Below are 13,616 nucleotides of genomic sequence, written 5' to 3'. Positions count from 1 at the left end.
TAATCCTGTGATGGACTGAGATTAAGAATTCATATATTTATACTCTTTAAATAGAGTTTCCTTAAAAACAAACCCAAACCCCCAAATTTTGTACATATGAATACTATAAAACACATAGAAGAAGAAGACTCTTCAGAATGAAGGGTAAAATCCTCATTATACTCAAATCAGTGGAGGTCTGTGTGTCATTTTGATATGACAAAGATTTCAGCCAGCTGTCACTTGTAAGTCTTCTAGGAGGAGTCTCTTCCAGGGGTCTGCATCCCATTGATGTGAAAGCCTATCACCAATGAACGAGGTGATACTCAATGACTTTCAGATGACATTAGCAAGATAAATTCACTAAGAAAAAAGCTCCATGCCTGTCCACCTTGTAAGGAGTATTTCTATCTAAATGCAGAAGGGAAACTGTTTAAGTAAGAGTTCCTGTATGGTTTTGTTTGTGTGTTTGTTTTGAGATATACAGACTTTAGCTAATTTTGCTTATATTGATTCGGCCTGGTTCCTGGCCATCCAGAGCCACCCTCAGTAAAGTGTTTTGCTTTCCCTTATATCTGTCCTCTGCATATCTTGAAGAACTCACTGAAGGTGAAGTACTGTGATGGATGTAAATGCAGAACTTTTGCCATGTACAGGTGAAACTAAATTGTTTAACTGGTCTTTTTTTTAAAAAAAATGGCAAGTGTTGGGCCAAGTTCACAGATATGAATGCAGGGAATCCCTGTTTGCACTCAATCCTTCAGTCAAAAGAAAAAGAAATATTTGATTTTAAAAACATTTATTTAGTAACTAGTAAGATTTCTCCCAAGCTACTTGTGTCAGTGTTAACACAACTTATCTCTTTTGCATTCATTTTGCCAGCTACAAAACAAATTTCGGCTAAAGCATACAGCTGGTCTAAATATGTATATTTGTGATTTCCTAGTGTAATATTGCTTATTTTATTATGAACTCATGATACTTGTCTGTTGTGGAGTTAATGCTTCGGTTCATAGATTGATGCAACTGTAAACTAAGCTGAGTTTTGATTATATTTAAAGTAGAGCTATAGCTGTAGAAGTCAAAAGCAAAGCTGGGACAGCTGCACCATTAAGACTGGTTCAACAACAAATTTTTAAAAATTGTATTTAAAAATTGCTGATAATTTAAGGAGTAAAAATCTATTATCATGAATTTATATTATTTTTAATCTTGCACACAGAAAAATAACCAAAAAGAGCTGTTACTATTATCAAGTTTTGTTTGGTTTGCTCTCTTTAGTAGGGTGGGAAGTTTCTTTAAAACTAGAACTTCTACGTTTTGAAAAGATCCACTGATGGGATTCTGTTATTGTGCAAATGATGGAAGAGCAAATAATAAAAACCCATTTGACTAAAGTTGGTTATAGAGCCAAATCATCATTCTTACTTGCTGAGACGTGAAAAGACAGCACACTTCTTTATTCAGAATACTGCAATGCGTGTGGTACTAGACCAGCTGCTAAAAAGTTACACTAAGGTTTATAGACTTTTTTTTAACACAACTTCATGCACACAGTGCACAAGGCAACCTTTCCCTGCATGAGCCCAATTTTCTGAAGAAGAATAAGAATTAATCAATATTTTCTTTTAACATATAACAAACAGTTGAACCAAACAATTATGTAAGCTGGAAATGACCCAAAATGCTAACAGTTTGGCAGCAGTAAAGTGAAATGCATTGTGGTGCACATGTGCATTTTTGTCCCCCTTTTCCCCTCCACAATAATCTGCACTTAATAGGAATATTTTAAACTATGTAGCTAAGCAACAGAGGTAATTGTTGCTTTCTAGAGCTTTTGTTAGGCACTCTAACACAGCCCAAATATGCATAATTAGGTATAATGTCTATAAATCATTATTGTACACATGTGGGTAGTTAAGTGGATTGAGAGAATAGTTCAATGAATTGGACATATTCACTGAAAACGCTTTTTATTTGTTTTCTGTAGTTCATAATACTTTAAAATTATCATAACCCTTTACACTTTCTCTTAATAGCTCATGGTGTTATTGAGAGAAACTTCATTTGCATTTTAGACTATGCTTAATTTATTATTTAAACCTGGACTTCTGATTCAGAAGAGGACAGACACATCTTATGAAATAGTCTGTGCTTGTTTATTCATCCTTCTTTCTAGGAAGTAAAATGTTAAATTTTTCAGTTTATGTTGAATAGATCCCAACAAAAGAATGTACCCTATAATCAGCATTATTGAAGGGGCTAGTGTTGTGACTAAATTCTTCCCTTCATCCAAAAATGCTTTTAGTTACTATGGCAATATTTACTTGATCCTGGCAAACCAGTGTTGATTTTAGAGAGATAATTACCAGAAAGGAAGATGATGGAGATGTATTTTTGAGTGTCCTTGTCAGAGGAAATGTTTATAAAAAATTAAATGAGATACAAAAGGCATATTGTCTTCCACACCGACAACCTCTCCTACATGCAGCCTCTATTACCTGCTGGCTGCTGCTTTTCTTCTTAAGAAAGATGTTTATAAGGACAGGATGCACTTCAGTGGTGTCTTTAACAAGTCCTTTATGAGTCTGTACATAACAACTATTTCTGTTTGCCTGCACATGACCTGATCTATCACTTAATGTGACAATTGCAGTGGTGACCAGGAGCTTGCCCTTTGTGAAGTATTGAGGGGTTTTTCCATCAAGGTCTTTCACGGGTTCTGGGGTGGCTGGGGAAGTAATGAGGGTTTGTTCTGAGAAAGTATTTGGGAATCTGAGATGAAAGAAAATTGAAAATAGATCAGAGGAATTTTTAAGAGTGTGTGTGTGTGTGTGCATCTATGTATATATATCGATCTGTTGTATAGATTGTGTATATATACAGTGTCTATCTACACATGGCACATTATATTTACGTGAATGTATATGAATGCTTGTGTGTTCTAAGATAATGTATGCCTTCACCATCAGTGAAAATTGGCAACATATTTATTTCTGATATAGCTTTGAAGCTATAATATAAAGTAGATACAATCTTAGATGGGCTTTTCCTGATGCTACAAGTGGTCATTTCAAACACAGCCTTGGTGTGAATTCAATCATTTCAGAGTACCTTTGAGTAAGAAAATGGCAATTGGTAAGTAAATATCTTCATATCACTTCTACAAGATACAAAAAACTTAGCTATTTTTCTCTTGGTTGTTTTTTTTTTTTTTTTAAACACACAGAGGAAAGCACTCCAAAATCATCGGAAGAAACACCTCATTCAGATGGGCGAGAAAATTCCAGTCAAAGAAAAGATAATTACTCCAGCTATCATGATCCCATGGCCAAATCTTTGATGAATATGGGAAAATTAGCAAAAGATGCATCCAATCAAACAGTGGCAGAAAATCTAAATGATAGTGGCATTCAATCCTTAAAAACAGAAAGTGATGAGACTGATGAATGTTACAAGGTTAACTCAGCTGAAGAAAAGGAAAAGACTCTTATTTCCAATGCAAAATACTGTTCATCTGAGGAAAATGAAAGTAACTCTGAAATTATGGACAACGAGTGGGACAGCTCCTCAAATTTCTCAGAAGAAGCTACTGTAAAGTCCCATGTAACTCAGAAGTATATTGTAGAGCGTAATCAACCCAGCATCCTGGAAGTCCCAGAAATCAAGGAGGAAGAGGTGGAATTTGGACCTTGTGAAACACTTTGTGACTCAGAAACAGGGCTAAGAGCACCCCAGGAGACTCATCCAGATCTTTTTGAGAAGAGAATTCAGAATCCCTTCCCTGAAAGTGAAGAAGATGATGAGTGCCTGTCAGAAACCACAGAACTGTCAGTTGAGCTGGACAAAACAAAAGGGAACTTGAGTCTGCTAGAACAAGCAATCACTCTGCAGGCAGAGCAAGGGCATGTGTTTCACAGCACCTACAAGGAACTGGATAGGTTTCTTCTGGAGCATCTAGCAGGGGAAAGGAGACAAACCAAAGTTATTGACATTGGTGGGAGACAGATATTTAGCAACAAACGTAAGGAAGTATATTTGACTGTTCTTATGGGGTTAAGCATTTATCCTGTGATTGATAGAGGATTCTGAGCTGGGTTTTATAGCAACAGTAAAGAGTCTGGAATTTAGCTGGTAATTTTGTTAATTATGTACCTTCACACTAGTGCCTTACATCTAACCAGGTTAAACGCTAGGTACTTGGCTTCCTGCCAAACCGCTACGTGAAATGATCAGTAATGGGTACTAAAAGGGCTGTGTAGCTGGCACTGACACTCCTCCTCCTCCTTTTCCTCCTCCTCTGCCTCCTCCTCTATAGGGCGCTAATACATACCTCTTAAATTTCAGCAGCCAAAAGAGAAGGCATTAAAATGGTGCTTAGGGAAAGGTTAGGGTGAAAAATTAGTCTCTTCCAAACATACCACCTAATTCCTAAGCCATGTGTTTTCTGAGTTCAGTCTACTTCATGTACCAACATTACATTTTGCTACAGCCAGCACTTCTGAGCCAGGAAAGCACGAGCTGTGCTCTTCTGCCTTATTCACCATCAGCAGAATTACTAGTAAGTTCCAAAATCTTTATTGTTTCTGATGGTTTGTGGCATCCTACTAAGCTGTAGGAATGCATTTCTCCATTTTCGGTACTTAATCAGGTTTCTGGAAGTGGAGATTTAAAAGACTTGGTTTTGATTTGAATGCTATGCTGTCTCATATGGAACTACTCAATTGAGGATAATTACAGAACATCAAGAGATGACATTGCACAAGAGATGTCATTTTAAACACACACTCCCTGCGGTACTAACAACACGTTCATCTGTCCTTTGATTTTTCTTTCTGGGCTTCCAAATTTACTGAGGTCACCCCAACACTGTTGAAATTTCTGCTTTTGATAAACAACTTATGTTTTCTAGTCTTACTTTAGAGTAATCCCTGTGGACATTGCAAATATTATAGTAGTTTAGTTGTCTAAAACATGCAGTGTGTAACTGACAAGTATTTTTAGGAGTTGTAACTGTAAAATATTTCCTGTAGCATTTTGGAAGGATATGCCTGCATCTCATTTTTCTGTCTCAAGCAGTCTTTGAATTAGCATGTCTTGAGCTGTGCATGCAAAATATTACTCTATCTCCTTGATGAACTACATGAACCTTTATTTGCTCAGGTGACAATGGTATATATAGGGATTTTACAGATACCTTTTCTTATCCTAAGTACAGCTGTGTCACTTTGCCCAGGTTGTGTAACCATCATATGAATTTAGTCAATGCGGTATCAAACACAATTTTTTTTTCACTTCACAAAACTAAATTTTTTTTCTAAAATGTTTATTTGTAAAGTTTTTATTTCTAAAAAAAATCAACATCAAATCCATCAGCTCTTGATTTTACTTTTTGGATGCTATATCAGAAGAACATGGCTTAAATCTGTAGTTTTTCATTTTTTAACAATAAACTTTTCCAATTAGTGGGGGAAAATTAAAACATATTTCAAGGTCCATCTTTATTTTCTCTCCTCTACTGAAGCACTTTCCATTTGCAGCGATTCTCGAAAGCATGTGGTCTCCTGTTGATGCTCAGCATATTTTCTTTCCTCCCTATTTCTTTTTTTTTTTTAACCTAAAATCTTGCCAGGATGTTTAACCCTCAGCTGTCTCTGGCGATTCTGTCCCTAAGCACGTCCTATGAACAAAACGAGCTTGAAGGAGGCTGCTCCCTGTGCTGGCTGCAGCTGTTTTCTCCCCCAGTGCCGAATGCTGTTGGCAGCCAATCACAGATGGAGCTAAAACCATCCTCAGCAATTTATGCAGCCACTTCCTCCAGATTTCTCACAAGAGAATTTCTGGACCAGTATTCATTCCTTTCTCGCCTAGACTTTTTGATCCTGCATTGGAAATCAAATAAAGATTTCTGACCAGTGCTTCTTGCACAATTCTAGGTGCTCAAAACAAAAATTGGGAAGACACTGCAGCCGTTGCAGAGTGGCAGCTGTGGGGCTGGGCTGAGACCTCGCTTTTGAAAGGGTATCGGCTGCTCCATGTTTTCACTGTCATTGTGGGCTGCTCCACAAAGCGGCATTGCCATGTGTACCAGAGGGAGCTGCTTGCCTTGCCTCTTAAATGTAAAGTGGAATGTATTCAGTTTCCTAACAATGAACCCACAGCCTAGAGATCTGCGATATTTAAGGAATGGCTTCTTGTTGAAATGTTTTTGTTTGTTTGTTTGTTTGTTTGTTTCACACCTCAGCTTTTATTTGGTTGTCCCAGCTTCCTGGAGTCTGACATTAACAGTAAAAGATTGTTTCTGTTTTTTTTTTATTTAATCCTTTATAGATCTTGCTGTTGGCTGATGCTGCCAGCTTTCTGGCTTATGGGATTGTGGCTTCAGTCCTGTTTGAGGCTCTGAATGGAATAAATGACACTGCAATCCTAAAGCCATATAGTTCAGCACAAAAATGATATATGGGGAGGGTAGAACAGTTGTTTAAAGGGCACAGTGTGAAGACCTAAAGTGATGCTCAAATCGTGTACGTCTCTCTTAAAACTCTATGTAGCAATTACATCTGAAGTACAAAATAGAGCATATCATCCTGCTAGGATTGTTCAGATGAGCGCACACAGGGACTAAACCCAAACGAAATCCATATCTGATTTCTCTGCAGATTCACCCAGGCCTGAAAAGAGAGAAACCAAATGTCCCATCCCAGGATGCGATGGCACAGGGCACGTGACTGGGCTGTACCCTCACCACCGCAGTCTCTCAGGCTGTCCACATAAAGTTAGAGTGCCACTAGAAAGTGAGTATCATCACCCTGCAGTCCAGAATAACAACTGGATCTGTCCCTGGTGTTGTGAGGAGAGTGTGCTCATGCTGGAGAAGAAACACATTTTTTTCTGAGCAAGATTGCAGAGCGAGGCTGAGAGAGGAGCCATCACAACTTCTGTGCCCTCCAGCTCTTAGTTGCAGACTAACTTCCCACACTTGTGAAATTCGAGTACTCCCTAGCAGCAGCATTATCAACAGCAGAATGCTCCTCAGGTGGCCTGGGAAGAATAAGATCAGAGCCAAACTCTCAGCAGATATGTACCCTGTAGTCTTCAAGATTTTGCTTGCCTATGCCTTTGCTGAGGCACGCAGCACAGAAATCACCTGGTTGGTTCAGAGCTACGACCTGATTTACCATAATCGCACACTGAGGCTGATGGTTTTCATTGCCAATAACCGAGAAGCCCGAGCACGCTTATTCAGAGATGTTTCCAGTGTTCCCCTTGACCACGGAGCTCCAAAAGGTTATTTCCATCAGTACATCCCAGCGTTAGCCCACAGCACGTTCCTCTCGTATGACTGTATTGTGCCAACCCTTTTATGCCCAGTCTAGCCTGAATTTCCCTGCTTATTTCTAACTGTGCTGATCTGATTACATTGGTTTGTTTGTGTGTGTAAGCCTGCAATGTGATGCAATGAAACACAGCACAATAAGCCAAAACCTAATGTGAAACTATTCGTTTAAACAACCTAGTTAGTCAGATCAGTTTTTCTGGTGGCATGCATAACAACAAATTAAAAGGATACTTGCACTTTACCAACGTCCTGTTCCTTTAAATCTGTTACTAAACTGTATTTATGGAAACATCTGCTGAGCTAAGCAGGCTGCCGGATTTGGAAGGCCTTAGCAACATTAACTTTCTAAAAAGTCAAAATTAACAAGTTCTTGTTAATTATCACACCTCCAATCAGATGTGTTCTGTCCTGCTGGGAAAAAAAAATAATAATAAAAAAAATTTGGTTCCTGACAGGACAAACCAGTTGACTGAATAATCAGATTTTTTGAAGCACTGTGCATTTAAAGGAGTGATACAGTACTGAAGTCATGAGGTAGACATGCAAAGACAAATTCTGCTTAATGCAGACATACATCTCAGCATTAGTGAAGGTGATCCACATCAAAGCGCACGGGGAATGTACCTGCAAGAGGCTGTAACAACTGCTGAGAGTGTAAGCCACTGCTTGGAAGCATGACCAGTTTGTCTAAGGCAATTTCGGCACACCTCAGACGATCAGAAGGTATCAGGGTTCGAAAGGGATGTACTCAGATTAGATCATTTTACTCAGGTTCAAAGCATGAAAAGCCCTCCTATACCTGAGGGGTTGCTCTCCCTGAGACAGGGAGGGCCCGCAGCTATATGTAACAGGACTGTATTTTGTCCAGGACTCCTCCATCACCCTGCTTTTCTAGTCGACTGTATGTGGTGTATGAATCAGAGAGCAAAGGTCTACATGATGTAACATCTCTGAGAAGGTTTTTTAAGTCCCTAGAAACAGGGAAATCACACTACAGCAATATAGGGATATGCTGGAGGCACCAGACTTGCTGTGTTTTAGGTCTTTTGCTTTTCCTTTTCTATTGTGGGCAAAATATGAGAGGATTGAGAACCTGATTCCAAAGAAGTGTTCATATTTTTTAATTTAACATATGTATATTTAATTGATGCTTGTTATTATCACATTTTTTTTTCTTGTTTCTGATTAGTTCTTGCCATGCATGAAAATGTTTTAAAGTGCCCCACCCCAGGATGCACTGGAAGAGGACATGTCAACAGCAATCGCAACACACACAGAAGGTAGATCAGAAAAGTTTCTGTCCACTTAAAATCTAAAACGTACTTAGGAGTAAATCTATGGGCACATCCGGGAATTAGATATGACGTACCGCACTGCAAAATGCCTATGAACTGAAGGGTAGCATGTATTATTAGTAGGCAATTGTGCTTAATTTCATCCTATAAAAAATGTTTGCAGCACCGACGTTGGCAAATTCCACTAGTATTTTTCACAGGTGAGATTTCAAACTACAATTTCATCACAGTCTTCACAGTGAATCATCATCATCATGTAAAAGGGGTAAGAATGAACAAATACATGAATGAATAAATACATGGTACAGCTGGAAAACCCAGCCGAAACCAAGGACTCTTCATTTTGCGCCATACACAGGATAGTTCTTGGCAGGAACTTCCCATCAAGGCATATCCCCTTTTAGCAAACCAGAAGATTTTAAGTGGAATAGTTTAGAATCCATGTAGTAGCTAACTCCATTTATTACCCTCAGGTTTTTTTTGCCATCTTCCCACTTGGAACACTTTTGGCTGCTTAACTTGCTGCCTGCAGGTAGAAAGTAAAATTGAGGAAAGCTGCAGAGCGGCAGCTGGGGCGCAGGTGAGGCAGAGAGCCGGCGCGCTGTCTCCTGCAAGCCACTGCTGTCAGCACGGCTCTTGTCAGTGCTGCTTTCTGCTGGGAGTCAGCAAGCCAAAATTCTCCATTACAGGGCTTCTGGAAAAACAGAAGATCAAACTTACGATCAAACTTAGGACATAAAAATTTCAAACTCAGCTTTCTTTGTTGATCTGATTTTTTGTGGGATTTTCTTGTTTGGTTGGTTTTTGAGTTTTTTTTCTGCTGATCGATTGGTTACTGTATGAATGCACTACAATGAAGGATTCTCATACTACGTTACTGTATTTAATATAAAGATTTAGTCCTTACCAGAGACATTACAAGCTCATCTGCAAGAGTATGTAGAGAATGAGTAAATATTTTTTCATTGTTTCCTGTTTTAACTCCCCAGTCATCTTTGCAGCACATCAGCTGTATCATAAGCAACCCATGAATATTATAGGAAAACATACTCTAATCTAGTAAAGTAAATAGAAAGAAAAAAAATAACTTGAAATGACAAAATGTGTTCTTTCATAACTGTGGCTCACATACCCCTATTTTTTCCCCAAATTTACTTTCCTTTTAATCAGCAGGAGGCTTATATGCATGGTTTAGCTGATAAAGCAAATGTCATTTGTCAGAAAATTTACTAGTGACTTGCCAGCCACAGAACATCAAAGCTGAGCTGTGGAAAACTCCTACATGATTCAGTTTCCAGATATATCACCTCAAATACATAGATTTCACAGTTTTGCATTAAGGATTGAAAAACAGATGAATCTGAACTATGATAGCAGCAGCTCCCATAGCTGTGCAGGGAACCAGAGAAGTTTGAAGTCATTGGGTTCCACCGCACACATTTCCTTTACTTAAGATTTCATTTTAATGTGTTGTTTGCTTCTTTTTTCTTTTTTTTTTTTTTACTTCTTTTTCTTCACCTTGCTTTTAAACAGCCTTTCTGGTTGTCCAATTGCCGCAGCTGAAAAGTTGGCAATGTCACAGGAAAAGAATCAGCTCGAGTCTCCAAAAGCTGGGCAGTGCCATGATCAGACCCACAGGTAGGAGGACTCACAAACTAGTCTCTCCGAAGTATTTCTGCACAAACTCTTTTGATCAGTCCTCAGTTCTTTTCCCTATTTCAGATTGGAGCTACAGGTGTAACTCAATTTTCCAAGGTGAACCTCTGGAAAACTAAAAAGCTTGTCTGTTTCTCAAAACTATCAATCATCTTTCTGCTAGTTCTTGTGCACACGGCTGACCTTAAGGACAACAAACGTATCTTTTGAAAAGCAATCAAGTATATTCTACTAAAACTTACTTCAACACAAATGTTTTTCTCCTGTAAACCAAATGTCTCTCTTGCCGAAATGTTTTAAACATTTTTCAAGAACTGTTCCTTTGTTACACTATCTCGGACACTGAAAATTAATTAAAGATCTCTTTGACCTTATTGTACTTTTATCAGCTCAGTCCTCAGTTATTTTGTGAATCTTTTCAGAGGAGTCTTCCAGAGATCCAGTAAGTAGTATGTTACCTGAAATGGTTGAGCACTCTTCTCTCTTTCCCCACCAACAAACAGTTATTATTTTGAGCTTCTTTATTTTAAGTTTATTGGTTTAATTAGTGTAATTTATTGTTTATACAATTATATCAAAAAGGGGAAACATTTTTTATCGCCATTGTATTTTGTGTGAGAGTTATATGGACCCTACAGACATGCATAATTTGCACATCATTGGCACCATGACCATTACAACCTATTATATTCAAGTCTATTTGGGGACACTTTAATTTGTGGATTATTGACATGATCAGCTCTAATGGTTCCTTCAGAGCCATTACAGAATATTATGTCCATGTGTCTGCCAACTGCACGTGCCTTAACTCTACATATGAAAAGTCCTTAGGAAATTGCTAAAGACAAGTAGTTACTGAACAGTAACTGAATGAAATAACACATCATAAATCATTTGTTCCTCCAAAATAACAGAAGCCATTATTTTGTATCATCTTACATTATATTTATACTATACTCATTCATGGAAGAGTGAGAACAATAGCGATTCATAAAAGTACAAGTCCTTTGACTAGCAAAAATCCAGGTAATTTTTAGAAGTAAAGGAAACACAATGGTGGTAATGTAGAATTAAGACACTATCTTTCCTGGAAATAGCCTACACTGTTACTGCAGAATACTGGATGTTTTTATGTCCTCAGCTTTGAACTTCTATGAAGTCAAAGTACTCTTTGACTACTAGGTCAGCCACCATGTTTATGGTATTTATTAATTGTATACACCAACAAGTGTATGAGATAACAGCACATTCTTTGACACTGAGATGCAGGTGTATCCCATTTTTCAAGAAAACGTTATTTAAAGATATTCTTGTTTTTCTCATTCATTCTTTTCCTCTTCTCTGTAGGACAAATTTAGCGAAGCAGCCTGAAATATCTCAGTACAATTACAGAACTTCACAGCCAGTCACCTCCTCTAGAGCCACCCTGGTGAAAGAACAGGAGAAGTTTGGGAAGGTACCATTTGATTACGCCAGCTTTGATGCACAAGTCTTTGGCAAACGCACAACAGCACCTGTGGCACAAGGACGAAAACCACCCCAGTTCCTTGAATGTAAGCTTGAAATTCCATTATCTCTTGGAAAATGGGCAAAAAGCCAATGACTTTTTTTTTTTCTGCTTGTTTTGCTTTCAAAACTCTAGAAGTCAAAAAAAAATCTCTGTAGAAATCATCTTTAACCATTTGTGGCCAGAATGTTAAATATAATCACTAGTTTGCTATATATAGAATGTTAGAATGTAAAATGGAATCTCTATGAGCTTTGGCTTTTTAAATGTTTCTTTAGAAAAACAATTATCAGAGGAAAAGAGGAGTAAAAGGGATGGTTTATGTCTCACCTGTTACCTTCTTTAGTTAAACTGAAATATTTTTATGTGATAGGATGCTGCCCTGAGAAGTCCCATGGACTGTGTCTGCACAAGATGTAATGTTTTGTAGTACAGAGAAATCCAAGTTAGGTTTTAAAGGCACTTCAGATACTTCTTAGATGCATCCATACAGGTATTATTCCTACTAGATGACCATGCTCTTTGGCTGCAATACTTCCAGGCCTTGACTGAATTCATTTTGATAAATATCTGTACTACATCATATTTGTAGTGCAGACATATCCACTGCATCAAATTGTTATCAAGACTTATCAGCTTGCATCACTCAGGGATTTGCTGAGGTACTATGTAAAAATAAGGTACCACAGTACAAACACTGATTATTTATTGTAGATGCTTTTCATAATCTATGTGGGGAAACTTCAGCAAGATTCTGCCATTGTATTGACCTTTGTAAAATCCTCTTTGGTTCAAAGAAACAAACAATTCTGTTGCCACGAGGGAAATGGAAAAAAAGGGTTTCGTATCATATTTGAGTTCAGAAGAGAATAGATCCAAAACAAAATGACAGAAGACTCTTTAGTTGTTTTTTCTTTTGTTAAGACAAAAAAAAATTAATAAAGGAAAACAAAAAGCAAAACAAATTGCATCCTACTTATTCCAACAATGGAGAACATTCATAGTAAGGTGAACAGAAAAGCAGAAAAATTTATGTATGTATATATGTAATACAATACCAAAAGATAAAATACAATGCAATTAATATAATATATAAGATGTGTTTTATATATTTATAAAAATAATATACATATATATTTGTTTGTGTGTGTATCTAAGCACACAAACAGACATACACATATATATGGTTGTAGGTATCTATGTGTTTATGTATATATATAAACACCTTATTTAAAATTGCAAATGAAAAGTAGATATTTATCTGGCCTCGAAAATAGGCTTGTGCACATGAAAGCAAATATGTGCATTGCCAGCTTATTGGGTGGCAGATTTTTTAATTTTGTTTGTGAAATTGAATATTTCCTATTAGCTGTCTCTTTGTGCAGATACATGTCTGTTTCACAGGTTCATTTCAAGGAAAAAATGATTGAAGTGTTTTTATACAAATTCAAATACTTACAATGCAATTTATGTATAATGTATATCAAGGATGAAGTTTACAGCCTGTTGTTCTTGCAAAGGTTGCAGTGTGCAGCTATTATTTAAATGGAAAGGTGAAAATAAAAGAGCAGGTGAGAGCTTTAACTATGCAGTTATACAAAAGTTGGCAATAAGAAGCTGATGATGTAGTGATTGTTTCAGCGTCCTGTGTAAATATGTAGCTAGCCAAAAGCCCATCATTAGCCCTCTGTGGATTCCACACTTATAAACGTGATTTGTTAACAAAACATAGACTTTTTTTTTAAAAAAAAATCCTGTTGTGGCAGGCAATGAAAAATGCACTTTTTTTGCCCTTTAAAAATAATTTGAAGTTAGCTGTAGTAACTGCTAAAAATGTATA

At 37.4% G+C, this 13,616-nt stretch overlaps 1 protein-coding gene across 1 annotated transcript in view; it reads left to right on the top strand.

Annotated features, from left to right (window-relative positions):
• ST18 (suppression of tumorigenicity 18, zinc finger) overlaps positions 1-13,616 on the top strand; it is a gene marked incomplete at its 5' end in the record, with an annotated part of 72,510 nt that overhangs the window by 25,728 nt on the left and 33,166 nt on the right. The window contains 5 exons of the mRNA XM_009866318.1: positions 3,209-4,003; positions 6,639-6,773; positions 8,508-8,598; positions 10,147-10,251; positions 11,617-11,822. Of these exons, the coding sequence (XP_009864620.1) occupies positions 3,209-4,003; positions 6,639-6,773; positions 8,508-8,598; positions 10,147-10,251; positions 11,617-11,822 (1,332 nt within the window). The remainder of the gene's footprint in view (positions 1-3,208; positions 4,004-6,638; positions 6,774-8,507; positions 8,599-10,146; positions 10,252-11,616; positions 11,823-13,616) is intronic.

This window comes from Apaloderma vittatum, unplaced genomic scaffold (genome assembly GCF_000703405.1).
Source record: "Apaloderma vittatum isolate BGI_N311 unplaced genomic scaffold, ASM70340v1 scaffold18933, whole genome shotgun sequence".
NCBI classification, from domain to species: domain Eukaryota; kingdom Metazoa; phylum Chordata; class Aves; order Trogoniformes; family Trogonidae; genus Apaloderma; species Apaloderma vittatum.
Note: the sequence above shows the minus strand (reverse complement) of the source record. Positions and strands in the feature narration are given on the sequence as shown.